Here is a 26,294-nt window from a genome sequence, read left to right on the forward strand (position 1 = left end):
CCTTATGTCTCACTGTTCTTATGTCTCACTGTCCTTATGTCTCACTGTCCTTATGTCTCACTGTCCTTATGTTTCACTGTCCTTATGTCTCACTGTCCTTATGTCTCACTGTTCTTATGTCTCACTGTCCTTACGTCTCACTGTCCTTACGTCTCACTGTCCTTATGTCTCACTGTCCTTATGTCTCACTGTCCTTATGTCTCACTGTCCTTATGTCTCACTGTTCTTAAGTCTCACTGTCCTTATGTCTCACTGTCCTTATGTCTCACTGTCCTTATGTCTCACTGTTCTTATGTCTCACTGTCCTTATGTCTCACTGTCCTTATGTCTCACTGTTCTTATGTCTCACTGTCCTTATGTCTCACTGTCCTTATGTCTCACTGTTCTTATGTCTCACTGTCCTTATGTCTCACTGTCCTTACGTCTCACTGTCCTTACGTCTCACTGTCCTTATGTCTCACTGTCCTTACGTCTCACTGTCCTTATGTCTCACTGTCCTTATGTCTCACTGTCCTTATGTCTCACTGTCCTTATGTGTCACTTTTCATATGTCTCACTGTCCTTATGTCTCACTGTCCTTATGTCTCACTGTCCTTATGTCTCACTGTCCTTATGTGTCACTGTCCTTATGTCTCACTGTTCTTATGTGTCACTGTCCTTATGTCTCACTGTTCTTATGTGTCACTGTCCTTATGTCTCACTGTTCTTATGTCTCACTGTCCTTATGTCTCACTGTCCTTATGTTTCACTGTCCTTATGTGTCACTGTCCTTATGTCTCACTGTCCTTATGTCTCACTGTCCTTATGTCTCACTGTCCTTATTTCTCACTGTTCTTATGTCTCACTGTCCTTATGTCTCACTGTCCTTATGTCTCACTGTCCTTATGTCTCACTGTTCTTATGTCTCACTGTTCTTATGTCTCACTGTCCTTATGTCTCACTGTCCTTATGTCTCACTGTTCTTATGTCTCACTGTCCTTATGTCTCACTGTCCTTATGTCTCACTGTCCTTGTGTCTCACTGTCCTTATGTCTCACTGTCCTTATGTCTCACTGTCCTTATGTCTCACTGTTCTTATGTCTCACTGTCCTTATGTCTCACTGTCCTTATGTCTCACTGTCCTTATGTCTCACTGTCCTTATGTCTCACTGTTCTTATGTCTCACTGTCCTTATGTCTCACTGTCCTTATGTCTCACTGTCCTTATGTTTCACTGTCCTTATGTCTCACTGTCCTTATGTCTCACTGTTCTTATGTCTCACTGTCCTTACGTCTCACTGTCCTTACGTCTCACTGTCCTTATGTCTCACTGTCCTTATGTCTCACTGTCCTTATGTCTCACTGTCCTTATGTCTCACTGTTCTTAAGTCTCACTGTCCTTATGTCTCACTGTCCTTATGTCTCACTGTCCTTATGTCTCACTGTTCTTATGTCTCACTGTCCTTATGTCTCACTGTCCTTATGTCTCACTGTTCTTATGTCTCACTGTCCTTATGTCTCACTGTCCTTATGTCTCACTGTTCTTATGTCTCACTGTCCTTATGTCTCACTGTCCTTATGTCTCACTGTTCTTATGTCTCATTGTTCTTATGTCTCACTGTCCTTATGTCTCACTGTCCTTATGTCTCACTGTCCTTATGTCTCACTGTTCTTATGTCTCACTGTCCTTATGTCTCACTGTCCTTATGTCTCACTGTTCTTATGTCTCATTGTTCTTATGTCTCACTGTCCTTATGTCTCACTGTTCTTATGTCTCACTGTCCTTATGTCTCACTGTCCTTATGTCTCACTGTCCTTATGTCTCACTGTTCTTATGTCTCATTGTTCTTATGTCTCACTGTCCTTATGTCTCACTGTCCTTATGTCTCACTGTCCTTATGTCTCACTGTTCTTATGTCTCACTGTCCTTATGTCTCACTGTCCTTATGTCTCACTGTCCTTATGTCTCACTGTCCTTATGTCTCACTGTTCTTATGTCTCACTGTCCTTATGTCTCACTGTTCTTATGTCTCACTGTCCTTATGTCTCACTGTTCTTATGTCTCACTGTCCTTATGTCTCACTGTCCTTATGTCTCACTGTCCTTATGTCTCACTGTCCTTATGTCTCACTGTTCTTATGTCTCACTGTCCTTATGTCTCACTGTCCTTATGTCTCACTGTTCTTATGTCTCATTGTTCTTATGTCTCACTGTCCTTATGTCTCACTGTCCTTATGTCTCACTGTCCTTATGTCTCACTGTTCTTATGTCTCACTGTCCTTATGTCTCACTGTCCTTATGTCTCACTGTCCTTATGTCTCACTGTTCTTATGTCTCACTGTCCTTATGTCTCACTGTCCTTATGTCTCACTGTTCTTATGTCTCACTGTCCTTATGTCTCACTGTCCTTATGTCTCACTGTCCTTATGTCTCACTGTCCTTATGTCTCACTGTCCTTATGTCTCACTGTTCTTATGTCTCACTGTTCTTATGTCTCACTGTCCTTATGTCTCACTGTTCTTATGTCTCACTGTCCTTATGTCTCACTGTCCTTATGTCTCACTGTCCTTATGTCTCACTGTTCTTATGTCTCACTGTCCTTATGTCTCACTGTCCTTATGTCTCACTGTCCTTATGTCTCACTGTCCTTATGTCTCACTGTCCTTATGTCTCACTGTTCTTATGTCTCACTGTCCTTATGTCTCACTGTCCTTATGTCTCACTGTTCTTATGTCTCACTGTCCTTATGTCTCACTGTCCTTATGTCTCACTGTTCTTATGTCTCATTGTTCTTATGTCTCACTGTCCTTATGTCTCACTGTCCTTATGTCTCACTGTCCTTATGTCTCACTGTTCTTATGTCTCACTGTCCTTATGTCTCACTGTCCTTATGTCTCACTGTTCTTATGTCTCATTGTTCTTATGTCTCACTGTCCTTATGTCTCACTGTTCTTATGTCTCACTGTCCTTATGTCTCACTGTCCTTATGTCTCACTGTCCTTATGTCTCACTGTTCTTATGTCTCATTGTTCTTATGTCTCACTGTCCTTATGTCTCACTGTCCTTATGTCTCACTGTCCTTATGTCTCACTGTTCTTATGTCTCACTGTCCTTATGTCTCACTGTCCTTATGTCTCACTGTCCTTATGTCTCACTGTTCTTATGTCTCACTGTCCTTATGTCTCACTGTTCTTATGTCTCACTGTCCTTATGTCTCACTGTTCTTATGTCTCACTGTCCTTATGTCTCACTGTCCTTATGTCTCACTGTCCTTATGTCTCACTGTTCTTATGTCTCACTGTCCTTATGTCTCACTGTCCTTATGTCTCACTGTTCTTATGTCTCATTGTTCTTATGTCTCACTGTCCTTATGTCTCACTGTCCTTATGTCTCACTGTCCTTATGTCTCACTGTTCTTATGTCTCACTGTCCTTATGTCTCACTGTCCTTATGTCTCACTGTCCTTATGTCTCACTGTTCTTATGTCTCACTGTCCTTATGTCTCACTGTCCTTATGTCTCACTGTTCTTATGTCTCACTGTCCTTATGTCTCACTGTCCTTATGTCTCACTGTCCTTATGTCTCACTGTCCTTATGTCTCACTGTCCTTATGTCTCACTGTTCTTATGTCTCACTGTTCTTATGTCTCACTGTCCTTATGTCTCACTGTCCTTATGTCTCACTGTCCTTATGTCTCACTGTTCTTATGTCTCACTGTTCTTATGTCTCACTGTCCTTATGTCTCACTGTTCTTATGTCTCACTGTCCTTATGTCTCACTGTCCTTATGTCTCACTGTCCTTATGTCTCACTGTCCTTATGTCTCACTGTCCTTATGTTTCACTGTCCTTATGTCTCTTGTTATTCTAGTTGGTTTTACTCTGACTGTAAATAATGTCCTGTTATAAAAAGTAGTGATAAAGTCTGTGTTTTCTTGTGTCCACCGGGTCAAGCAGCTCAACATTCAAATCACCAAAGACAATGTCAGATTTATGAGTCAAACATATTAGATATAAAGTCATTCAAATGATCCAGAGAAGAACCAGGTGTTCTATAAATGCAACAGTTATTTATGTTTGTTTCTCCATGTGAATCTGACCCGTGACACTAACATATGATCAACATATGATCAACATATGATCAACATATGATCAACATATGATCAACATATGATCGACTGTAGTAAACATGCTTTCTACAATATTACACTGCAGGATAGAATCTACAGAGAGAGAACTGCACCTCCTCTTGTCTTTTCTATTCATTACATATACATGTATATATATACATATATATATACATATATATGTATATATATATATACATATATATATATACATATACATGTATATATATACACATGTATATGTATATATATACATATATATGTGTATATATACATGTGTATATATACATATACATGTATATATATACATGTATATATATATGTGTATATATACATGTATATATACATATCCTTCAGTTCAACAGCTGAGACTTTATCCTCATGTTTCAGAAATAATAACTACACTAAACTTTGGGAATAATCTTAAATAATCTTTAATAAATGGAAAATTGCTCCAAAGACTTTTACTATTAAAATGTATCACAGAGAAAGTATGTTCCATGTGTACTTTACTCTTCTTCTGTGTAATATTCACCATTTGTCTGACGACAATAAGTATCAGGATCTATTTCCTTTTCAACGTCATATTTACCATGTTTAACATTTAAATCATTGAAGTTATTGTAGAAATCAGTTGGATCATCTTTATCATTAACGGTCTCATCATTTAAGTCTGTATTTTGTTCTACCGTAGATCAAGTTCTGGCATGTTGTAAGAACAAATATATATATCAATAATAATAGTATCAATAACAAAAATAATGGCAAAATGTCTGGAAAACTCCACTGGTCCAAACACAAGTTGTTCCATAATCAAACCAAAGGTTCATCTTCATAGTTCATTAAATAAGAAAGTCTCATCTCTATAATCCAAACCAAAGGTTCATCTTCATGAAGCTCATGAGTCATTTCAGTCAAAGAAAAGTCATATTTAAATAGTATTTGCCTCATTTGTTCTGTTCCAGTCTCTGATGTCCCTGTGGTCACTCGTATTTTTATAGTTTCATCTTTGACTCAGACTTAAGTCTGGATCAGAGTCACTTTTACAAGATCTTTCTTTCTAGAGGAGAAAAGAGAGAGTTTATCTCTCAGATTGTTCATAGTTCTTTATGAAGTATCACACCTGAATATGTAAGAGATTCTGTTTGACATTTAAATGTGTGAATCTTTCTAAAGGATTTGTATCACTTCAGGGTTTGGACATTTCTGGTTTGGTCAAATAAAATAGAACATCATCTTTGTAACTCACATCTTCATACTCTGTCCCATCGAGTGAGGGACCAGGCACAGCCCTGTCTGACCCCTCTGTCCAGAGTCTGTCATGTGACCAGTGATTTTAAGTCTTGATGTTGGACCATCGTAAAGAGCCTCAATATGTTTTATAATTAAATCATCCATTTTAAATTTGCTCATCACTTTAAATAAATAAGTCCAGACTTGTCGGTGTAATCCCTCATTCGTCCAGGCGTGTTCCATAGTAGAAAAAGCTTCAGTTGTAGTCATCTGGACTCAGTTTTTCAAACTGAGTCCAGATGACTACAACTGAAGCTTTTTCTACTAAAGTCCAGACTTATTCTTCCATCTTTGTTTAGTTGTGTTTGTGTGTCTCATTGTGTGTAACGATGGTCTTATGTCGTCTTGTGTGTGTCTCATTGTGTGTAAAGATGGTCTTATGTCGTCTTGTGTGTGTCTCATTGTGTGTAAAGATGGTCTTATGTCGTCTTGTGTGTGTCTCATTGTGTGTAAAGATGGTCTTATGTCGTCTTGTGTGTGTCTCATTGTGTGTAAAGATGGTCTTATGTCGTCTTGTGTGTGTCTCATTGTGTGTAAAGATGGTCTTATGTCGTCTTGTGTGTGTCTCATTGTGTGTAAAGATGGTCTTATGTCGTCTTGTGTGTGTCTCATTGTGTGTAAAGATGGTCTTATGTCGTCTTGTGTGTGTCTCATTGTGTGTAAAGATGGTCTTATGTCGTCTTGTGTGTGTCTCATTGTGTGTAAAGATGGTCTTATGTCGTCTTGTGTGTGTCTCATTGTGTGTAAAGATGGTCTTATGTCGTCTTGTGTGTGTCTCATTGTGTGTAAAGATGGTCTTATGTCGTCTTGTGTGTGTCTCATTGTGTGTAAAGATGGTCTTATGTCCTCTTGTGTCTTTGTGGATTCAGTTTGGGAGGATTTGTTCCGTTCTTTTGGACATAATTGAGGTGAATAAACGATAGTCACATTCAGAGTAGAAATAGTCTCTATGAGGCACAGTCCAGTCGCTCCTTCAGGGACATGAAGGCCCCTGAGGTGTGTCTTTAGAGCTTTATACACTCTGAGGTGTGTCTTTAGAGCTTTATACACTCTGAGGTGTGTCTTTAGAGCTTTATACACTCTGAGGTGTGTCTTTAGAGCTTTATACACTCTGAGGTGTGTCTTTAGAGCTTTATACACTCTGAGGTGTGTCTTTAGAGCTTTATACACTCTGAGGTGTGTCTTTAGAGCTTTACCTGCATCTCTGTCCTCCACAGACAGATCCTCCTCAGACACTTTCAGGAAAACTTCCTCCAGCGTTGTGTCCATCAAACCAAAACTGGTGAGAGCCAAAGTGTGAAGTCTGTTCTCCAGGGCCTGAGGGGGGGGAGGGGGGGTCATGTTTCATCATCATCGTTTCCTTCTTCCTTAAAGGTCCCATAACATGTAAAATCGCTTTTAACCTTCTTACATTGCTATTTTGTGCTTCATAAATGTCCAGAGTGTTTTTTTGATTGATTCCCGCAGTGTTTAGCTTTAGTACAGACTATCTCCTTTCCTTCAATCTCCAAACTGACTGGGGGTGGGGCAAGACCGTGTCATAACCACAGGCACGCGTCATCACCCTCCCCCTCCCCCTCTTCACAAGGGTGGGGGCGAATATCAAACCAAGCCGTCTGCATTTCCGGGTTGGTGAAGGGTCCAAGGTCTGGCTGATATTTCTGAACTATTATGTTAAGGGTGTTGCACAACCCTCATTATTATCAATTATACACTTAGGATAGACTACCAAACGTGAAAAAAGCATGTTATGGCACCTTTAAGGTGAAGCTCGTTTCATAAAGTGCTTTTGGAACATGTTTATTTTAACAGACAAAATTATGCTATTTTTCACCACGTCATCAAAATGCGACATTTTGTTAAGTCGATATCGCCCCCTGATGGAGCCCCCTGATGGAGCCCCCTGATGGAGCCCCCTGATGGAGCCCCCTGATGGTGTCCCCTGATGGAGCCCCCTGATGGAGCCCCCTGATGGTGTCCCCTGATGGAGCCCCCTGATGGAGCCCCCTGATGGTGTCCCCTGATGGAGCCCCCTGATGGAGCCCCCTGATGGTGTCCCCTGATGGAGCCCCCTGATGGAGCCCCCTGATGGTGTCCCCTGATGGAGCCCCCTGATGGAGCCCCCTGATGGAGCCCCCTGATGGTGTCCCCTGATGGAGCCCCCTGATGGAGCTCGGATGCCTTTGCTTGGTGTCTGACCTGAAAGAGGCGCTCGAAGCCTCCCTTCCTGGCAGCGTCCGTGGGCAGGACGTACGACAGCTCCGTGTTGGAGTCCGACACCAGGAGACACAACGGCACGAACTGACGCAGAAACTGAGTGACCCTGGGCTCTGAGCAGAGAGAGGGCGGGGCCAGGGGAGAGGGCGGGGTCAGGGGAGAGGGCGGGGCCAGGGGAGAGGGCGGGGGCTGATCTGGACCTGAGGACAAACAGAACGATGATCTCAGTGTTTCACATTGTTCTGTTACTTACTCAAATATGACAAAATTACATCTTTATGGAAAAACATGAGATATTGTGATAAAATGTAAATATATGATTATATTTCAGTGCTGTATTTTATCTGCATAATAGTGATATGACGATATTTGAATATTATCTGCATCATTAGTCTAAGAGAAAAACGGCATGTGTGACACACTGCATTTGTTTGTGTGTCGTAAAGATGGTGCAGAGGAATGTTTACCCTTAGGGAGGGGTGTAGCACCCCAGGGGAGTTTAGGTAAACGTTACCCAGGCTTTATCTCTGAGGAAAAATACTGACTGTTGTAAAAGACAAGTGCCTTGATGTGAAGCTGACCAATGAGAATTTGACCCGCCTATTACATGATTTCTAATAAAACCAACCTGCATGAGAAAAAACATCGTGAGACCAAGGAGGGTCGCCAAGGCTGCTTACAACAGCCTTGGCGACCCTCCTTGGTCTCACGACGTTTTTTCTGACCCGGCCTGACGGTTTCTCTCATGCAGCTGCACAAATGTCTGACGTTTCTGTATCGTTTCATATTCTAAGTTGAATTGTGTTCTCTGTGTGTTAAGGAATAGCATCGGTTTATGTCAAATTTCTTGACAGACTTAAACGACTTCACAATAAAAATAATTAAAAAGCAAAACATTCATTTGTCTCCAGACATTGGGTTTAGTCAAATAAAATAAAACATCTGCAGCAATTTTATGTTCCGTTTTAATTGTCTAATAAATTAGATCGTAAGGTCTGAGTGCCTGTCGCAGCGGTGACGCACACAGGAAGGAGGCCTACAGGCCCCTCTGGCTGTAGGCCTCCTGAGGTCATCCACAGACCAAGTGGGCTGCAGCTCGGGCTGTCGCAGAGGCAAAAACCCGGGGCTGGGAGGAGTTTGGGGAGGAGTTTGAGGAGGCCCTGGAGGAGGACTATTGGTCGGCCCCAAAGAAATTATGTCAAAGCGTCCGGCGCCTCAGGAGGAGGGAGCAGAGACTGAGGACTCAGAGGGACTCGTCCATCACCCGAGCTGAAGTGACTGAGGTTGTTGGCTCCTCAGTGGCTCCTCAGTGGCTCCTCAGTGGCTCCTCAGTGGCTCATCAGCGGCTCCTCAGCGGCTCCTCAGCGGCTCCTCAGTGGCTCCTCAGCGGCTCCTCAGCGGCTCCTCAGCGGCTCCTCAGCGGCTCCTCAGTGGCTCCTCAGTGGCTCCTCAGCGGCTCCTCAGTGGCTCCGGGATGAGATCCTGAGGACCTAAAGTCTCTGGATGTTGTGAGACTGTCTCTGACACGTCTCTGTAACAGGGCGTGGCGGTCGGGGACAGTGTCTCTGGCAGACCGGGGTGGTGGTCCCTCTGTTCCAGAAGGGGGACCAGAGGGTGTGTCCCACCGACAGAGGACCACACTCCTCAGCCTCCCATAAGGTCTGTTCCAGGTCCTGGAGGAAAATCCAACCGATGGAGGAGCAGGTTTAGGTCCTGGTGGTGCAACACCGGAACAGCTCTAGACTCTCCACCAGGGGGCGCCGTGTCCCTCGGGGTGTCCTTTGGGGGGTGCTCAGGGAGTACGGGGTCCGGGGCCCTTTGCTCAGGGCTGTCCGGTCCCTGTCTGACAGGAGCACGAGCTGTGGTCACTGCAGTAAGTCAGACCTGTTCCCATGAGGGACTCCTCAGGGCTGAGCTTTGTCACCGCTTCTGTTCATAGTTTTTATGGACAGAATTTCTAGGTGCAGTCAGAGGGTGTGGTCAGGGGTCAGAGGGTGTGGTCAGGGGTCAGAGGGTGTGGTCAGGGGTCAGAGGGTGTCCGGTTTGTGGACCAGAGGATCTAAAGCAGGACTAAAGCAGGTCTCACCTCGGTCACTCTGCTTCTTGACCAGTGTGAGCTTGTATCCGTCTCCGTAGGTGCTCTTTAAAAACAGGGGGGAGCCACAGCACTGCAGTCGTCCGTGAGAGATGATGGCGATGCGGTCTCCGAGCAGATCTGCCTCGTCCATGTGGTGTGTGGACAGAAGGATGGTCCGACCTGGGCCAGAGGAAAGCAAGGACTAAACCAGGACTAAACCAGGACTAAACCAGGACTTAACCAGGACTAAACCAGGACTTAACCAGGTCTAAACCAGGACTAAACCAGGTCTAAACCCGGCCTAAACCCGGTCTAAACCCGGACTAAACCCGGCCTAAACCCGGTCTAAACCCGGACTAAACCCGGTCTAAACCCGGTCTAAACCTGGTCTAAACCCGGCCTAAACCCGGTCTAAACCCGGTCTAAACCCGGCCTAAACCCGGTCTAAACCCGGACTAAACCCGGCCTAAACCCGGTCTAAACCCGGACTAAACCCGGTCTAAACCCGGACTAAACCCGGCCTAAACCCGGTCTAAACCCGGTCTAAACCCGGCCTAAACCCGGTCTAAACCCGGTCTAAACCCGGCCTAAACCCGGTCTAAACCCGGACTAAACCCGGCCTAAACCCGGTCTAAACCCGGACTAAACCCGGTCTAAACCCGGACTAAACCCGGCCTAAACCCGGTCTAAACCCGGTCTAAACCCGGCCTAAACCCGGTCTAAACCCGGTCTAAACCCGGCCTAAACCCGGTCTAAACCCGGACTAAACCCGGCCTAAACCCGGTCTAAACCCGGACTAAACCCGGTCTAAACCCGGACTAAACCCGGCCTAAACCCGGTCTAAACCCGGACTAAACCCGGTCTAAACCCGGTCTAAACCCGGTCTAAACCCGGTCTCACCCTGCTTGTACTTGAGGATCAGGTCCCAGATGGCTCTCCTGGCGTACGGGTCGACTCCGGCCGTGGGCTCGTCCAGAATCACGGCTCTAGAACCGCCCACGAAGGCGATGGCGACCGACAGCTTCCTCTTCATCCCTCCAGAGAGAGTCTGCACCAGACTGTGACGCTTATGAGAGAGGCCCAGGTCCACGATCATCCTGAGAACGTGAGAGAACGTGAGAGAACGTGAGAGAACGTGAGAGAACGTGAGAGAACGTGAGAGGAACGTGAGAGGAACGTGTGAGGAACGTGTGAGGAACGTGTGAGGAACGTGAGAGGAACGTGAGAGGAACGTGAGAGGAACGTGTGAGGAACGTGTGAGGAACGTTTGGGGAACGTGAGAGGAACGTGAGAGGAACGTGAGAGGAACGTGTGAGGAACGTTTGGGGAACGTGAGAGGAACGTGAGAGAATGTGAGAGGAACGTGAGAGGAACGTGTGAGGAACGTTTGGGGAACGTGAGAGGAACGTGAGAGGAACGTGAGAGAACGTGAGAGAACGTGAGAGGAACGTGAGAGGAACGTGAGAGGAACGTGTGAGGAACGTTTGGGGAACGTGAGAGGAACGTGAGAGGAACGTGAGAGGAACGTGTGAGGAACGTTTGGGGAACGTGAGAGGAACGTGAGAGAATGTGAGAGGAACGTGAGAGAACGTGAGAGGAACGTGTGAGGAACGTGAGAGGAACGTGAGAGAATGTGAGAGGAACGTGAGAGAACGTGAGAGAACGTGTGAGGAACGTGAGAGGAACGTGAGAGAACGTGTGAGGAACGTGAGAGGAACGTGTGAGGAACGTGAGAGGAACGTGTGAGGAACATTTGGGGAACGTGAGAGGAACGTGTGAGGAACGTGAGAGAATGTGAGAGGAACGTGAGAGAACGTGAGAGAACGTGTGAGGAACGTGTGAGGAACGTGTGAGGAACGTGAGAGAATGTGAGAGGAACGTGTGAGGAACGTGTGAGGAACGTGAGAGGAACGTGAGAGGAACGTGAGAGGAACGTGTGAGGAACGTTTGGGGAACGTGAGAGGAACGTGAGAGGAACGTGAGAGGAACGTGTGAGGAACGTTTGGGGAACGTGTGAGGAACGTGAGAGGAACGTGAGAGGAACGTGAGAGGAACGTGTGAGGAACGTTTGGGGAACGTGTGAGGAACGTGAGAGGAACGTGAGAGGAACGTGAGAGGAACGTGTGAGGAACGTTTGGGGAACGTGAGAGGAACGTGTGAGGAACGTGTGAGGAACGTGTGAGGAACGTGAGAGGAACGTGAGAGGAACGTGAGAGGAACGTGTGAGGAACGTTTGGGGAACGTGAGAGGAACGTGAGAGGAACGTGAGAGGAACGTGTGAGGAACGTTTGGGGAACGTGTGAGGAACGTGTGAGGAACGTGAGAGGAACGTGTGAGGAACATGAGAGGAACGTGTGAGGAACATTTGGGGAACGTGAGAGGAACGTGTGAGGAACGTGTGAGGAACGTGTGAGGAACGTGAGAGGAACGTGAGAGGAACGTGAGAGGAACGTGTGAGGAACGTGAGAGGAACGTGAGAGAATGTGAGAGGAACGTGAGAGAACGTGAGAGAACGTGAGAGAACGTGTGAGGAACGTGTGAGGAACGTGAGAGGAACGTGTGAGGAACATGAGAGGAACGTGTGAGGAACATTTGGGGAACGTGAGAGGAACGTGTGAGGAACGTGAGGAACGTATGAGGAACATGAGGAACGTGTGAGGAACGTGAGAGGAACGTGTGAGGAACGTGAGAGGAACGTGTGAGGAACGTGAGAGAACGTGAGAGGAACATGAGAGGAACGTGTGAGGAACGTGAGAGGAACGTGTGAGGAACGTGAGAGGAACGTGTGAGGAACGTGAGAGGAACGTGTGAGGAACGTGTGAGGAACGTGAGAGAACGTGAGAGGAACATGAGAGGAACGTGTGAGGAACGTGTGAGGAACGTGAGAGGAACGTGTGAGGAACGTGAGAGGAACGTGTGAGGAACGTGTGAGGAACGTGAGAGAACGTGAGAGGAACATGAGAGGAACGTGTGAGGAACGTGTGAGGAACGTGTGAGGAACGTGAGAGAACGTGAGAGGAACATGAGAGGAATGTGGAACCCAGACAGACCCGGTCAGACCCGGTCAGACTCGGTCAGACCCGGTCAGACCCGGTCAGGGTCTGAGAACGTGTGAGGAACGTGAGAGGAACGTGTGAGGAACGTGAGAGAATGTGAGAGGAACGTGAGAGAACGTGAGAGGAACGTGAGAGGAACGTGTGAGGAACGTGAGAGGAACGTGTGAGGAACGTGAGAGGAACGTGTGAGGAACGTGAGAGAATGTGAGAGGAACGTGAGAGAACGTGAGAGGAACGTGAGAGGAACGTGTGAGGAACGTGAGAGGAACGTGTGAGGAACGTGAGAGGAACGTGTGAGGAACATTTGGGGAACGTGAGAGGAACGTGTGAGGAACGTGAGAGAATGTGAGAGGAACGTGAGAGAACGTGTGAGGAACGTGTGAGGAACGTGTGAGGAACGTTTGGGGAACGTGAGAGGAACGTGTGAGGAACGTATGAGGAACATGAGGAACGTGTGAGGAACGTGAGAGGAACGTGTGAGGAACGTGAGAGAACGTGAGAGGAACATGAGAGGAATGTGGAACCCAGACAGACCCGGTCAGACCCGGTCAGACCCGGTCAGACTCGGTCAGACTCGGTCAGACTCGGTCAGACTCGGTCAGACTCGGTCAGACCCGGTCAGACCCGGTCAGACCCGGTCAGACCCGGTCAGACCCGGTCAGACTCGCTCAGACGGTCAGACTCGTACTTGTCGGTCTCGGTGCGGATGTCGTCCTGGTGCACGCCCTTGAGGCTGGAGTAGAACCACAGATGTTCGTGGACGGTCAGACGGTCAAACAGGACGTTGTGCTGTGGACACATGCCCAGGTTCTGTCGGATCCGCTCCATCTCCGTGCGGATGTCGTGCCCGTATATGGTCGCCGAGCCGGAGGTGGGCGGGAACAAACCGGTGAGGATCGACCTATCAGGAGCAAGAAGACGCTTTGGAATCAGAATCATGACATTTAGGTTGTACTGACCACTCGGACACTCGGACACGGGGAATACAAACGAGAAAGGCTATGGTGTAAACTTTCAAAGGTAAAAGGTGATATTTCTGCAAATGACCCCCGTCGGTCAGTGGGGCCCCTCGTACTCACATGGTGGTGGTTTTTCCGGCCCCGTTGTGGCCCAGGAACGACACCACCTGGTTCTCGTGCAGGTTCAGGCTCAGCTGGTCCAGGGCCATTTTCCCGTCGTTTTTGTAAATTTTCGTGAGTTTGTCGATGCAGACGACGAGAGGAAGATGAGAGGGCTCCTCCTCCACGCCACGAAGCTCCTCTGCAACAAGGAACCGGGTCAGAACCGGGTTAGTGCTGTGGAGCTCCTCCCTCTGAGATAAAGTCCTCCTGGAGCCAAAGAGCCAGACGCTTTGGGAGCCAGAACCTCTCAGGAGCCACTTTGGACCCAGAGACACGGCTCAGACTCACCGGATCGGCGCTGGTCCATGGCGCAGGCCTGGTCCTCCTCCATGATGCTCAGGTGGGTGCTCCCTCGTCCGCAGCAGTCCCAGGCGTCCACGCGGCTGCTGCTCGTCCAGTACGACCTCTGCAGGGGGAAGTACCAGGGCCGGGGCAGGCCGTACATGCCTGGCACACCAAACACGCTCATGACAACGGAGGGACACGGCAACGTCACGGACATGTCGGGCATTTGTTATTTTATGTTGTTATTTACTCGCCCGACACGCCGGGCCTCGCCCGACACGCCGGGCCTCGCCCATCCAGACCACATCCAGATCTGGTCCTGGTCTAGATCCAGATCTGGTCCTGGTCTGGATCCAGATCTGGTCCTGGTCTGGATCCAGATCTGGTCCTGGGCTGGATCCAGATCTGGTCCTGGGCTGGAGTACGTGGTCTGTGGCGTACCTGGGTGCACGGCCTCGATGTACCAGCAGAGGACACCGTAGAGCGCCGCGTCCAGCACCAGCATCATCATGGACAGTCCCAGGTGGAAGTCGTCGCCCTCGACTGGTGACTGGCAGATGGTTCTCCACTGGATGCCAACGCCAGCCACTTCGTACAGAGCAAAGTATTTAGAGCCCAGTCCGAACGCCGTGGTGGACATCAGAGACTGAAACAGAGACGCGTTTAGAGCCCGTGGGGGACACTGGCGTTCTCTCTTGGAGCTCTACTCACAGCGATGCACTTCTCGAAGGCCGTGATCTTGTCGTGGGCGACCTCTTCTCTGATGGCGATGTACATGTACGGCACGTAGCTCAGGAAGTAGATGATTCCTCCACAAGCCGACGCCAGTTTGGCTTTAGAGTAAAGAACTGACACCAGGAAACTGTGAAGACAAAGAAGCATTAAAGCACCGGCACCAACTGTGGACCATGAAGGTCTTTACAGAACATGGAGGTCTTTACAGAACATGGAGGTCCTTACAGAACATGGAGGTCCTTACAGAACATGGAGGTCTTTACAGAACATGGAGGTCCTTACAGAACATGGAGGTCCTTACAGAACATGGAGCTCCTTACAGAACATGGAGGTCCTTACAGAACATGGAGGTCCTTACAGAACATGGAGGTCCTTACAGAACATGGAGGTCCTTACAGAACATGGAGGTCCTTACAGAACATGGAGGTCCTTACAGAACATGGAGGTCTTTACAGAACATGGAGGTCCTTACAGAACATGGAGGTCTTTACAGAACATGGAGGTCCTTACAGAACATGGAGGTCCTTACAGAACATGGAGGTCCTTACAGAACATGGAGGTCCTTACAGAACATGGAGGTCCTTACAGAACATGGAGGTCCTTACAGAACATGGAGGTCCTTACAGAACATGGAGGTCCTTACAGAACATGGAGGTCTTTACAGAACATGGAGGTCCTTACCAGAACATGATTGTTGCCGTGGCGTAGATGGACAGGAAGAGCCAGATGATGAGTGCGTTGCTGTGGAGCAGAACTCGGCCGTACTTCAGGATGATGGTCAGAGCGCTCACGGAGATGGAGAGCTGCACGAAGCCTGTGATGAACCAGGCCACCCAGTGCACGGCGTTGTTCAGGCCCATCGTCTTCATCACCTGCAGGAGGAAACACCAGACTCAGAACACACGGCCCATACAGAGGGAGAAACCCACCGACTGTGACCCCAGGGCCCATACAGAGGGAGAAACCCACCGACTGTGACCCCAGGGCCCATACAGAGGGAGAAACCCACCGACTGTGACCCCAGGGCCCATACAGAGGGAGAAACCCACCGACTGTGACCCCAGGGCCCATACAGAGGGAGAAACCCACCGACTGTGACCCCAGGGCCCATACAGAGGGAGAAACCCACCGACTGTGACCCCAGGGCCCATACAGAGGGAGAAACCCACCGACTGTGACCCCAGGGCCCATACAGAGGGAGAAACCCACCGACTGTGACCCCAGGGCCCATACAGAGGGAGAAACCCACCGACTGTGACCCCAGGGCCCATACAGAGGGAGAAACCCACCGACTGTGACCCCAGGGCCCATACAGAGGGAGAAACCCACCGACTGTGACCCCAGGGCCCATACAGAGGGAGAAACCCACCGACTGTGACCCCAGGGCCCATACAGAGGGAGAAACCCACTGAGCGCTCTGTAAGCCTGAAACATCTCTGCAGAGCTACTCAGAACGGCTCAGAGCGGCTCAGAGCGGCTGAGGGCTGCTCAGGGCGGCTCAGAGCGGCTCAGAGCCGCTCAGAGCGGCTCAGAGTGGCTGCGGCTCACCTCTTTGAGTCGATGTTCCTTCTCTGCGACGATGTGCTGGATCATCATGGCCACAGAGTAAACCCAGGAGATCACCATGCACAGAGGCATCATGTGCTCGATCACAAACAGGAAACTACAGGAGGAGAACCTGGTTTAGTCCTGGTTTAGTCCTGGTTTAGACCTGGTTTAGTCCAGGTTTAGTCCAGGTTTAGACCTGGTTTAGACCTGGTTTAGTCCAGGTTTAGACCTGGTTTAGTCCTGGTTTAGACCTGGTTTAGTCCAGGTTTAGTCCTGGTTTAGTCCTGGTTTAGTCCTGGTTTAGTCCTGGTTTAGACCTGGTTTAGTCCTGGTTTAGTCCTGGTTTAGTCCTGGTTTAGTCCTGGTTTAGTCCTGGTTTAGACCTGGTTTAGTCCTGGTTTAGTCCTGGTTTAGTCCTGGTTTAGTCCTGGTTTAGACCTGGTTTAGTCCAGGTTTAGTCCTGGTTTAGTCCTGGTTTAGTCCTGGTTTAGACCTGGTTTAGTCCAGGTTTAGTCCTGGTTTAGTCCTGGTTTAGTCCTGGTTTAGACCTGGTTTAGTCCAGGTTTAGTCCAGGTTTAGTCCTGGTTTAGTCCTGGTTTAGTCCTGGTTTAGTCCAGGTTTAGTCCAGGTTTAGTCCTGGTTTAGTCCTGGTTTAGACCTGGTTTAGTCCAGGTTTAGTCCTGGTTTAGTCCTGGTTTAGTCCTGGTTTAGTCCTGGTTTAGTCCTGGTTTAGACCTGGTTTAGTCCAGGTTTAGTCCTGGTTTAGACCTGGTTTAGTCCTGGTTTAGTCCTGGTTTAGACCAGGTTTAGTCCTGGTTTAGTCCTGGTTTAGTCCTGGTTTAGTCCTGGTTTAGTCCAGGTTTAGTCCTGGTTTAGTCCTGGTTTAGTCCAGGTTTAGTCCTGGTTTAGTCCTGGTCTTACTCGTCTCTGGTGTAACAGGGATAAGGAAACATCTGGACGTAGTTCCCGGGCTCAACAACGTCGTGTCCCACAAATGTGTTAATGATGGCTCTCTCGATCATGTCTGAAAAACAAGCAGGGTTAGGACCAGGTCTGGACCAGGTGTGGACCAGGTGTGGACCAGGTGTGGACCAGGTCTGGACCAGGTGTGGACCAGGTGTGGACCAGGTGTGGACCAGAACTGGACAAAGTCTGGACCAGGTGTGGACCAGGTCTGGACCAGGTGTGGACCAGGTCTGGACCAGGTGTGGACCAGGTGTGGACCAGAACTGGACAAAGTCTGGACCAGGTGTGGACCAGGTCTGGACCAGGTGTGGACCAGGTCTGGACCAGGTGTGGACCAGAACTGGACAAAGTCTGGACCAGGTGTGGACCAGGTCTGGACCAGGTGTGGACCAGGTCTGGACCAGGTGTGGACCAGAACTGGACAAAGTCTGGACCAGGTGTGGACCAGGTCTGGACCAGGTGTGGACCAGGTCTGGACCAGGTGTGGACCAGGTGTGGACCAGGTGTGGACCAGAACTGGACAAAGTCTGGACCAGGTGTGGACCAGGTCTGGACCAGGTGTGGACCAGGTCTGGACCAGGTGTGGACCAGAACTGGACAAAGTCTGGACCAGGTGTGGACCAGGTCTGGACCAGGTGTGGACCAGGTCTGGACCAGGTGTGGACCAGGTGTGGACCAGGTCTGGACCAGGTGTGGACCAGGTCTGGACCAGGTCTGGACCAGGTGTGGACCAGGTGTGGACCAGGTCTGGACCAGGTGTGGACCAGGACTGGACCAGGTGTGGACCAGGTGTGGACCAGGTCTGGACCAGGTGTGGACCAGGTCTGGACCAGGTGTGGACCAGGTCTGGACCAGGTCTGGACCAGGTGTGGACCAGGTGTGGACCAGGTCTGGACCAGGTGTGGACCAGGACTGGACCAGGTGTGGACCAGGTGTGGACCAGGACTGGACCAGGACTGGACCAGGTGTGGACCAGGACTGGACCAGGTCTGGACCACGTCTGGACCAGGACTGGACCAGGACTGGACCAGGTCTGGACCAGGTGTGGACCAGGACTGGACCAGGTGTGGACCAGGACTGGACCAGGTGTGGACCAGGACTGGACCACGTCTGGACCAGGACTGGACCAGGACTGGACCAGGTCTGGACCAGGACTGGACCAGGTCTGGACCAGGTGTGGACCAGAACTGGACAAAGTCTGGACCAGGTGTGGACCAGGTCTGGACCAGGTGTGGACCAGGTCTGGACCAGGTGTGGACCAGGTCTGGACCAGGACTGGACCAGGTGTGGACCAGGTGTGGACCAGGTCTGGACCAGGTGTGGACCAGGTGTGGACCAGGACTGGACCAGGTGTGGACCAGGACTGGACCAGGTCTGGACCACGTCTGGACCAGGACTGGACCAGGTCTGGACCAGGTGTGGACCAGGACTGGACCAGGACTGGACCAGGTGTGGACCAGGACTGGACCAGGACTGGACCACGTCTGGACCAGGACTGGACCAGGACTGGACCAGGTCTGGACCAGGACTGGACCAGGTCTGGACCAGGTGTGGACCAGGACTGGACCAGGTCTGGACCAGGTGTGGACCAGGTCTGGACCAGGTGTGGACCAGAACTGGACAAAGTCTGGACCAGGTGTGGACCAGGTCTGGACCAGGTGTGGACCAGGTCTGGACCAGGTGTGGACCAGGTCTGGACCAGGTGTGGACCAGGACTGGACCAGGTCTGGACCAGGTGTGGACCAGAACTGGACAAAGTCTGGACCAGGTGTGGACCAGGTCTGGACCAGGTGTGGACCAGGTCTGGACCAGGTGTGGACCAGGTCTGGACCAGGTGTGGACCAGGACTGGACCAGGTCTGGACCAGGTGTGGACCAGAACTGGACAAAGTCTGGACCAGGTGTGGACCAGGTCTGGACCAGGTGTGGACCAGGTCTGGACCAGGTGTGGACCAGGTCTGGACCAGGTGTGGACCAGGACTGGACCAGGTCTGGACCAGGTGTGGACCAGGTGTGGACCAGGACTGGACCAGGTCTGGACCAGGTGTGGACCAGGTCTGGACCCAACATTGGACTCTTTTAAAAGGCAAAATCAACTTTAATTAACTTAAGACCCATTTGGAGAGAACCAGAACCAGAACCAGAACCAGAACCAGAACCAGAACCAGAACCAGAACCAGAACCAGAACCGTGGCTGAAGTGTTCAATGATCAGCAGAGATCCTCCTTCAGGTGGACGCCGAGTAGTGATGCAGAGCTAAACCCACCTTCAGGTTCAAGTCCGGATTCAAATCCAGAGGTTCAGGTCCAGACCTAAAGAGTCCGGACCTGAACCTGGCCATATTTACATCATGTTATAAGAGCGTAACACGAGACACTTGAACAAGGACGACTGTCCAACACAAGGCTTAACTGCACTGAAATAAACTCAATTTATCTGGTTTATTCACTGTTTATTAACAGAAGTTACAACTTACAAATCACAAGCTACGAGCTACGAGCTACGAGCTACAAGCTACGAGCTACGAGCTACGAGCTACGAGCTACGAGCTACGAGCTACGAGCTACGAGCTACGAGCTAACACACATTCATGTGTTTTACTAGAGGAACAAGAGCAAGTTGAGTATTGGTATTAGAGCAGCTGTTTCAGCTGATACTGTGTGTAAGTGTGATACTGTGTGTGTAAGTGTGTTACTGTGTGTGTAAGTGTGTTACTGTGTGTGTAAGTGTGTTACTGTGTGTGTAAGTGTGTTACTGTGTGTGTAAGTGTGTTACTGTGTGTGTAAGTGTGTTACTGTGTGTGTAAGTGTGTTACTGTGTGTGTAAGTGTGTTACTGTGTGTGTAAGTGTGTTACTGGTGTGTAAGTGTGTTACTGTGTGTGTAAGTGTGTTACTGTGTGTGTAAGTGTGTTACTGTGTGTGTAAGTGTGTTACTGTGTGTGTAAGTGTGTTACTGTGTGTGTAAGTGTGTTACTGGTGTGTAAGTGTGTTACTGGTGTGTAAGTGTGTTACTGTGTGTGTAAGTGTGTTACTGTGTGTGTAAGTGTGTTACTGGTGTGTAAGTGTGTTACTGTGTGTGTAAGTGTGTTACTGTGTGTGTAAGTGTGTTACTGGTGTGTAAGTGTGTTACTGTGTGTGTAAGTGTGTTACTGGTGTGTAAGTGTGTTACTGGTGTGTAAGTGTGTTACTGTGTGTGTAAGTGTGTTACTGGTGTGTAAGTGTGTTACTGTGTGTGTAAGTGTGTTACTGTGTGTGTAAGTGTGTTACTGTGTGTGTAAGTGTGTTACTGGTGTGTAAGTGTGTTACTGTGTGTGTAAGTGTGTTACTGGTGTGTAAGTGTGTTACTGGTGTGTAAGTGTGTTACTGTGTGTGTAAGTGTGTTACTGGTGTGTAAGTGTGTTACTGTGTGTGTAAGTGTGTTACTGTGTGTGTAAGTGTGTTACTGTGTGTGTAAGTGTGTTACTGTGTGTGTAAGTGTGTTACTGTGTGTGTAAGTGTGTTACTGGTGTGTAAGTGTGTTACTGGTGTGTAAGTGTGTTACTGTGTGTGTAAGTGTGTTACTGTGTGTGTAAGTGTGTTACTGGTGTGTAAGTGTGTTACTGTGTGTGTAAGTGTGTTACTGTGTGTGTAAGTGTGTTACTGTGTGTGTAAGTGTGATACTGGTGTGTAAGTGTGTTACTGTGTGTGTAAGTGTGTTACTGTGTGTGTAAGTGTGTTACTGTGTGTGTAAGTGTGTTACTGTGTGTGTAAGTGTGATACTGGTGTGTAAGTGTGTTACTGTGTGTGTAAGTGTGTTACTGTGTGTGTAAGTGTGTTACTGTGTGTGTAAGTGTGTTACTGTGTGTGTAAGTGTGTTACTGGTGTGTAAGTGTGTTACTGTGTGTGTAAGTGTGTTACTGTGTGTGTAAGTGTGTTACTGGTGTGTAAGTGTGTTACTGGTGTGTAAGTGTGTTACTGTGTGTGTAAGTGTGTTACTGTGTGTGTAAGTGTGTTACTGTGTGTGTAAGTGTGTTACTGGTGTGTAAGTGTGTTACTGTGTGTGTAAGTGTGTTACTGTGTGTGTAAGTGTGTTACTGTGTGTGTAAGTGTGTTACTGTGTGTGTAAGTGTGTTACTGTGTGTGTAAGTGTGTTACTGTGTGTGTAAGTGTGTTACTGTGTGTGTAAGTGTGTTACTGTGTGTGTAAGTGTGTTACTGGTGTGTAAGTGTGTTACTGGTGTGTAAGTGTGTTACTGTGTGTGTAAGTGTGTTACTGTGTGTGTAAGTGTGTTACTGTGTGTGTAAGTGTGTTACTGGTGTGTAAGTGTGTTACTGGTGTGTAAGTGTGTTACTGTGTGTGTAAGTGTGTTACTGTGTGTGTAAGAGTGATACTGGTGTGTAAGTGTGTTACTGTGTGTGTAAGTGTGTTACTGTGTGTGTAAGTGTGTTACTGTGTGTGTAAGTGTGTTACTGTGTGTGTAAGTGTGATACTGGTGTGTAAGTGTGTTACTGTGTGTGTAAGTGTGTTACTGTGTGTGTAAGTGTGTTACTGGTGTGTAAGTGTGTTACTGTGTGTGTAAGTGTGTTACTGTGTGTGTAAGTGTGTTACTGGTGTGTAAGTGTGTTACTGGTGTGTAAGTGTGTTACTGTGTGTGTAAGTGTGTTACTGTGTGTGTAAGTGTGTTACTGGTGTGTAAGTGTGGTACTGTGTGTGTAAGTGTGTTACTGTGTGTGTAAGTGTGTTACTGTGTGTGTAAGTGTGTTACTGTGTGTGTAAGTGTGTTACTGTGTGTGTAAGTGTGTTACTGTGTGTGTAAGTGTGTTACTGTGTGTGTAAGTGTGTTACTGTGTGTGTAAGTGTGTTACTGGTGTGTAAGTGTGTTACTGTGTGTGTAAGTGTGTTACTGGTGTGTAAGTGTGTTACTGTGTGTGTAAGTGTGTTACTGTGTGTGTAAGTGTGTTACTGTGTGTGTAAGTGTGTTACTGTGTGTGTAAGTGTGTTACTGTGTGTGTAAGTGTGTTACTGTGTGTGTAAGTGTGTTACTGTGTGTGTAAGTGTGTTACTGGTGTGTAAGTGTGTTACTGTGTGTGTAAGTGTGTTACTGGTGTGTAAGTGTGTTACTGGTGTGTAAGTGTGTTACTGTGTGTGTAAGTGTGTTACTGGTGTGTAAGTGTGTTACTGTGTGTGTAAGTGTGTTACTGTGTGTGTAAGTGTGTTACTGGTGTGTAAGTGTGTTACTGGTGTGTAAGTGTGTTACTGTGTGTGTAAGTGTGTTACTGTGTGTGTAAGTGTGTTACTGGTGTGTAAGTGTGTTACTGTGTGTGTAAGTGTGTTACTGTGTGTGTAAGTGTGTTACTGGTGTGTAAGTGTGTTACTGGTGTGTAAGTGTGTTACTGTGTGTGTAAGTGTGTTACTGGTGTGTAAGTGTGTTACTGGTGTGTAAGTGTGTTACTGGTGTGTAAGTGTGTTACTGTGTGTGTAAGTGTGTTACTGGTGTGTAAGTGTGTTACTGGTGTGTTACTGTGTGTGTAAGTGTGTTACTGGTGTGTAAGTGTGTTACTGTGTGTGTAAGTGTGTTACTGTGTGTGTAAGTGTGTTACTGTGTGTGTAAGTGTGTTACTGTGTGTGTAAGTGTGTTACTGTGTGTGTAAGTGTGTTACTGTGTGTGTAAGTGTGTTACTGGTGTGTAAGTGTGTTACTGGTGTGTAAGTGTGTTACTGTGTGTGTAAGTGTGTTACTGGTGTGTAAGTGTGTTACTGGTGTGTAAGTGTGTTACTGGTGTGTAAGTGTGTTACTGTGTGTGTAAGTGTGTTACTGGTGTGTAAGTGTGTTACTGTGTGTGTAAGTGTGTTACTGTGTGTGTAAGTGTGTTACTGGTGTGTAAGTGTGTTACTGGTGTGTAAGTGTGTTACTGTGTGTGTAAGTGTGATACTGTGTGTGTAAGTGTGTTACTGTGTGTGTAAGTGTGTTACTGTGTGTGTAAGTGTGTTACTGTGTGTGTAAGTGTGTTACTGTGTGTGTAAGTGTGTTACTGGTTTGTAAGTGTGTTACTGGTGTGTAAGTGTGTTACTGTGTGTGTAAGTGTGTTACTGTGTGTGTAAGTGTGTTACTGTGTGTGTAAGTGTGTTACTGTGTGTGTAAGTGTGTTACTGGTTTGTAAGTGTGTTACTGGTGTGTAAGTGTGTTACTGGTGTGTAAGTGTGATACTGTGTGTGTAAGTGTGTTACTGTGTGTGTAAGTGTGTTACTGTGTGTGTAAGTGTGTTACTGTGTGTGTAAGTGTGTTACTGGTGTGTAAGTGTGTTACTGGTGTGTAAGTGTGTTACTGGTTTGTAAGTGTGTTACTGTGTGTGTAAGTGTGTTACTGTGTGTGTAAGTGTGTTACTGGTGTGTAAGTGTGTTACTGGTGTGTAAGTGTGTTACTGTGTGTGTAAGTGTGTTACTGTGTGTGTAAGTGTGATACTGGTGTGTAAGTGTGTTACTGGTGTGTAAGTGTGTTACTGTGTGTGTAAGTGTGTTACTGTGTGTGTAAGTGTGATACTGTGTGTGTAAGTGTGATACTGTGTGTGTAAGTGTGTTACTGTGTGTGTAAGTGTGTTACTGTGTGTGTAAGTGTGTTACTGGTGTGTAAGTGTGTTACTGGTGTGTAAGTGTGTTACTGTGTGTGTAAGTGTGTTACTGTGTGTGTAAGTGTGTTACTGGTGTGTAAGTGTGTTACTGGTGTGTAAGTGTGTTACTGGTTTGTAAGTGTGTTACTGGTGTGTAAGTGTGTTACTGTGTGTGTAAGTGTGTTACTGGTGTGTAAGTGTGTTACTGGTGTGTAAGTGTGTTACTGTGTGTGTAAGTGTGTTACTGGTGTGTAAGTGTGTTACTGGTGTGTAAGTGTGTTACTGGTGTGTAAGTGTGTTACTGGTGTGTAAGTGTGTTACTGTGTGTGTAAGTGTGTTACTGGTGTGTAAGTGTGTTACTGTGTGTGTAAGTGTGTTACTGTGTGTGTAAGTGTGTTACTGTGTGTGTAAGTGTGTTACTGGTGTGTAAGTGTGTTACTGGTGTGTAAGTGTGTTACTGGTGTGTAAGTGTGTTACTGTGTGTGTAAGTGTGTTACTGTGTGTGTAAGTGTGTTACTGTGTGTGTAAGTGTGTTACTGGTGTGTAAGTGTGTTACTGTGTGTGTAAGTGTGTTACTGTGTGTGTAAGTGTGTTACTGTGTGTGTAAGTGTGTTACTGGTGTGTAAGTGTGTTACTGGTGTGTAAGTGTGTTACTGGTGTGTAAGTGTGTTACTGTGTGTGTAAGTGTGTTACTGTGTGTGTAAGTGTGTTACTGTGTGTGTAAGTGTGTTACTGTGTGTGTAAGTGTGATACTGTGTGTGTAAGTGTGTTACTGTGTGTGTAAGTGTGTTACTGGTGTGTAAGTGTGTTACTGGTGTGTAAGTGTGTTACTGTGTGTGTAAGTGTGTTACTGTGTGTGTAAGTGTGTTACTGGTGTGTAAGTGTGTTACTGTGTGTGTAAGTGTGTTACTGTGTGTGTAAGTGTATTACTGTGTGTGTAAGTGTGTTACTGGTGTGTAAGTGTGTTACTGTGTGTGTAAGTGTGTTACTGTGTGTGTAAGTGTGTTACTGGTGTGTAAGTGTGTTACTGTGTGTGTAAGTGTGTTACTGTGTGTGTAAGTGTGTTACTGTGTGTGTAAGTGTGTTACTGTGTGTGTAAGTGTGTTACTGTGTGTGTAAGTGTGTTACTGGTGTGTAAGTGTGTTACTGTGTGTGTAAGTGTGTTACTGGTGTGTAAGTGTGTTACTGTGTGTGTAAGTGTGTTACTGTGTGTGTAAGTGTGTTACTGTGTGTGTAAGTGTGTTACTGTGTGTGTAAGTGTGTTACTGTGTGTGTAAGTGTGTTACTGTGTGTGTAAGTGTGTTACTGTGTGTGTAAGTGTGTTACTGGTGTGTAAGTGTGTGTAAGTGTGTTACTGTGTGTGTAAGTGTGTTACTGGTGTGTAAGTGTGTTACTGTGTGTGTAAGTGTGTTACTGTGTGTGTAAGTGTGTTACTGGTGTGTAAGTGTGTTACTGGTGTGTAAGTGTGTTACTGTGTGTGTAAGTGTGTTACTGGTGTGTAAGTGTGTTACTGGTGTGTAAGTGTGTTACTGGTGTGTAAGTGTGTTACTGTGTGTGTAAGTGTGTTACTGGTGTGTTACTGTGTGTGTAAGTGTGTTACTGGTGTGTAAGTGTGTTACTGTGTGTGTAAGTGTGTTACTGTGTGTGTAAGTGTGTTACTGTGTGTGTAAGTGTGTTACTGTGTGTGTAAGTGTGTTACTGTGTGTGTAAGTGTGTTACTGTGTGTGTAAGTGTGTTACTGGTGTGTAAGTGTGTTACTGGTGTGTAAGTGTGTTACTGTGTGTGTAAGTGTGTTACTGGTGTGTAAGTGTGTTACTGGTGTGTAAGTGTGTTACTGGTGTGTAAGTGTGTTACTGTGTGTGTAAGTGTGTTACTGGTGTGTAAGTGTGTTACTGTGTGTGTAAGTGTGTTACTGTGTGTGTAAGTGTGTTACTGGTGTGTAAGTGTGTTACTGGTGTGTAAGTGTGTTACTGTGTGTGTAAGTGTGATACTGTGTGTGTAAGTGTGTTACTGTGTGTGTAAGTGTGTTACTGTGTGTGTAAGTGTGTTACTGTGTGTGTAAGTGTGTTACTGTGTGTGTAAGTGTGTTACTGGTTTGTAAGTGTGTTACTGGTGTGTAAGTGTGTTACTGTGTGTGTAAGTGTGTTACTGTGTGTGTAAGTGTGTTACTGTGTGTGTAAGTGTGTTACTGTGTGTGTAAGTGTGTTACTGGTTTGTAAGTGTGTTACTGGTGTGTAAGTGTGTTACTGGTGTGTAAGTGTGATACTGTGTGTGTAAGTGTGTTACTGTGTGTGTAAGTGTGTTACTG

The 26,294-nt window shown here is 47.3% G+C and overlaps 1 protein-coding gene across 4 annotated transcripts in view; it reads right to left on the minus strand.

Annotated features, from left to right (window-relative positions):
• Positions 1–26,294, minus strand: part of abca2 (ATP-binding cassette, sub-family A (ABC1), member 2) — a 118,315-nt gene that overhangs the window by 46,548 nt on the left and 45,473 nt on the right. For all 4 annotated transcript variants that reach the window (XM_072432373.1, XM_072432372.1, XM_072432374.1 and 1 more), the window contains exons 16-27: positions 17,357–17,459; positions 16,436–16,550; positions 15,569–15,759; positions 14,864–15,014; positions 14,594–14,798; positions 14,156–14,314; positions 13,826–14,006; positions 13,435–13,647; positions 10,591–10,787; positions 9,700–9,870; positions 7,596–7,813; positions 6,593–6,713 (exon numbers count right to left, since the gene is read on the minus strand). In XM_072432373.1, the coding sequence (XP_072288474.1) occupies positions 6,593–6,713; positions 7,596–7,813; positions 9,700–9,870; positions 10,591–10,787; positions 13,435–13,647; positions 13,826–14,006; positions 14,156–14,314; positions 14,594–14,798; positions 14,864–15,014; positions 15,569–15,759; positions 16,436–16,550; positions 17,357–17,459 (2,025 nt within the window). The remainder of the gene's footprint in view (positions 1–6,592; positions 6,714–7,595; positions 7,814–9,699; positions 9,871–10,590; positions 10,788–13,434; positions 13,648–13,825; positions 14,007–14,155; positions 14,315–14,593; positions 14,799–14,863; positions 15,015–15,568; positions 15,760–16,435; positions 16,551–17,356; positions 17,460–26,294) is intronic.

The sequence above is a fragment of the Eucyclogobius newberryi genome, unplaced genomic scaffold (assembly GCF_026437365.1).
Source record: "Eucyclogobius newberryi isolate DKJ021-1_F unplaced genomic scaffold, fEucNew1.0.hap1 SCAF_6, whole genome shotgun sequence".
Taxonomy (NCBI): Eukaryota; Metazoa; Chordata; class Actinopteri; order Gobiiformes; family Gobiidae; genus Eucyclogobius; species Eucyclogobius newberryi.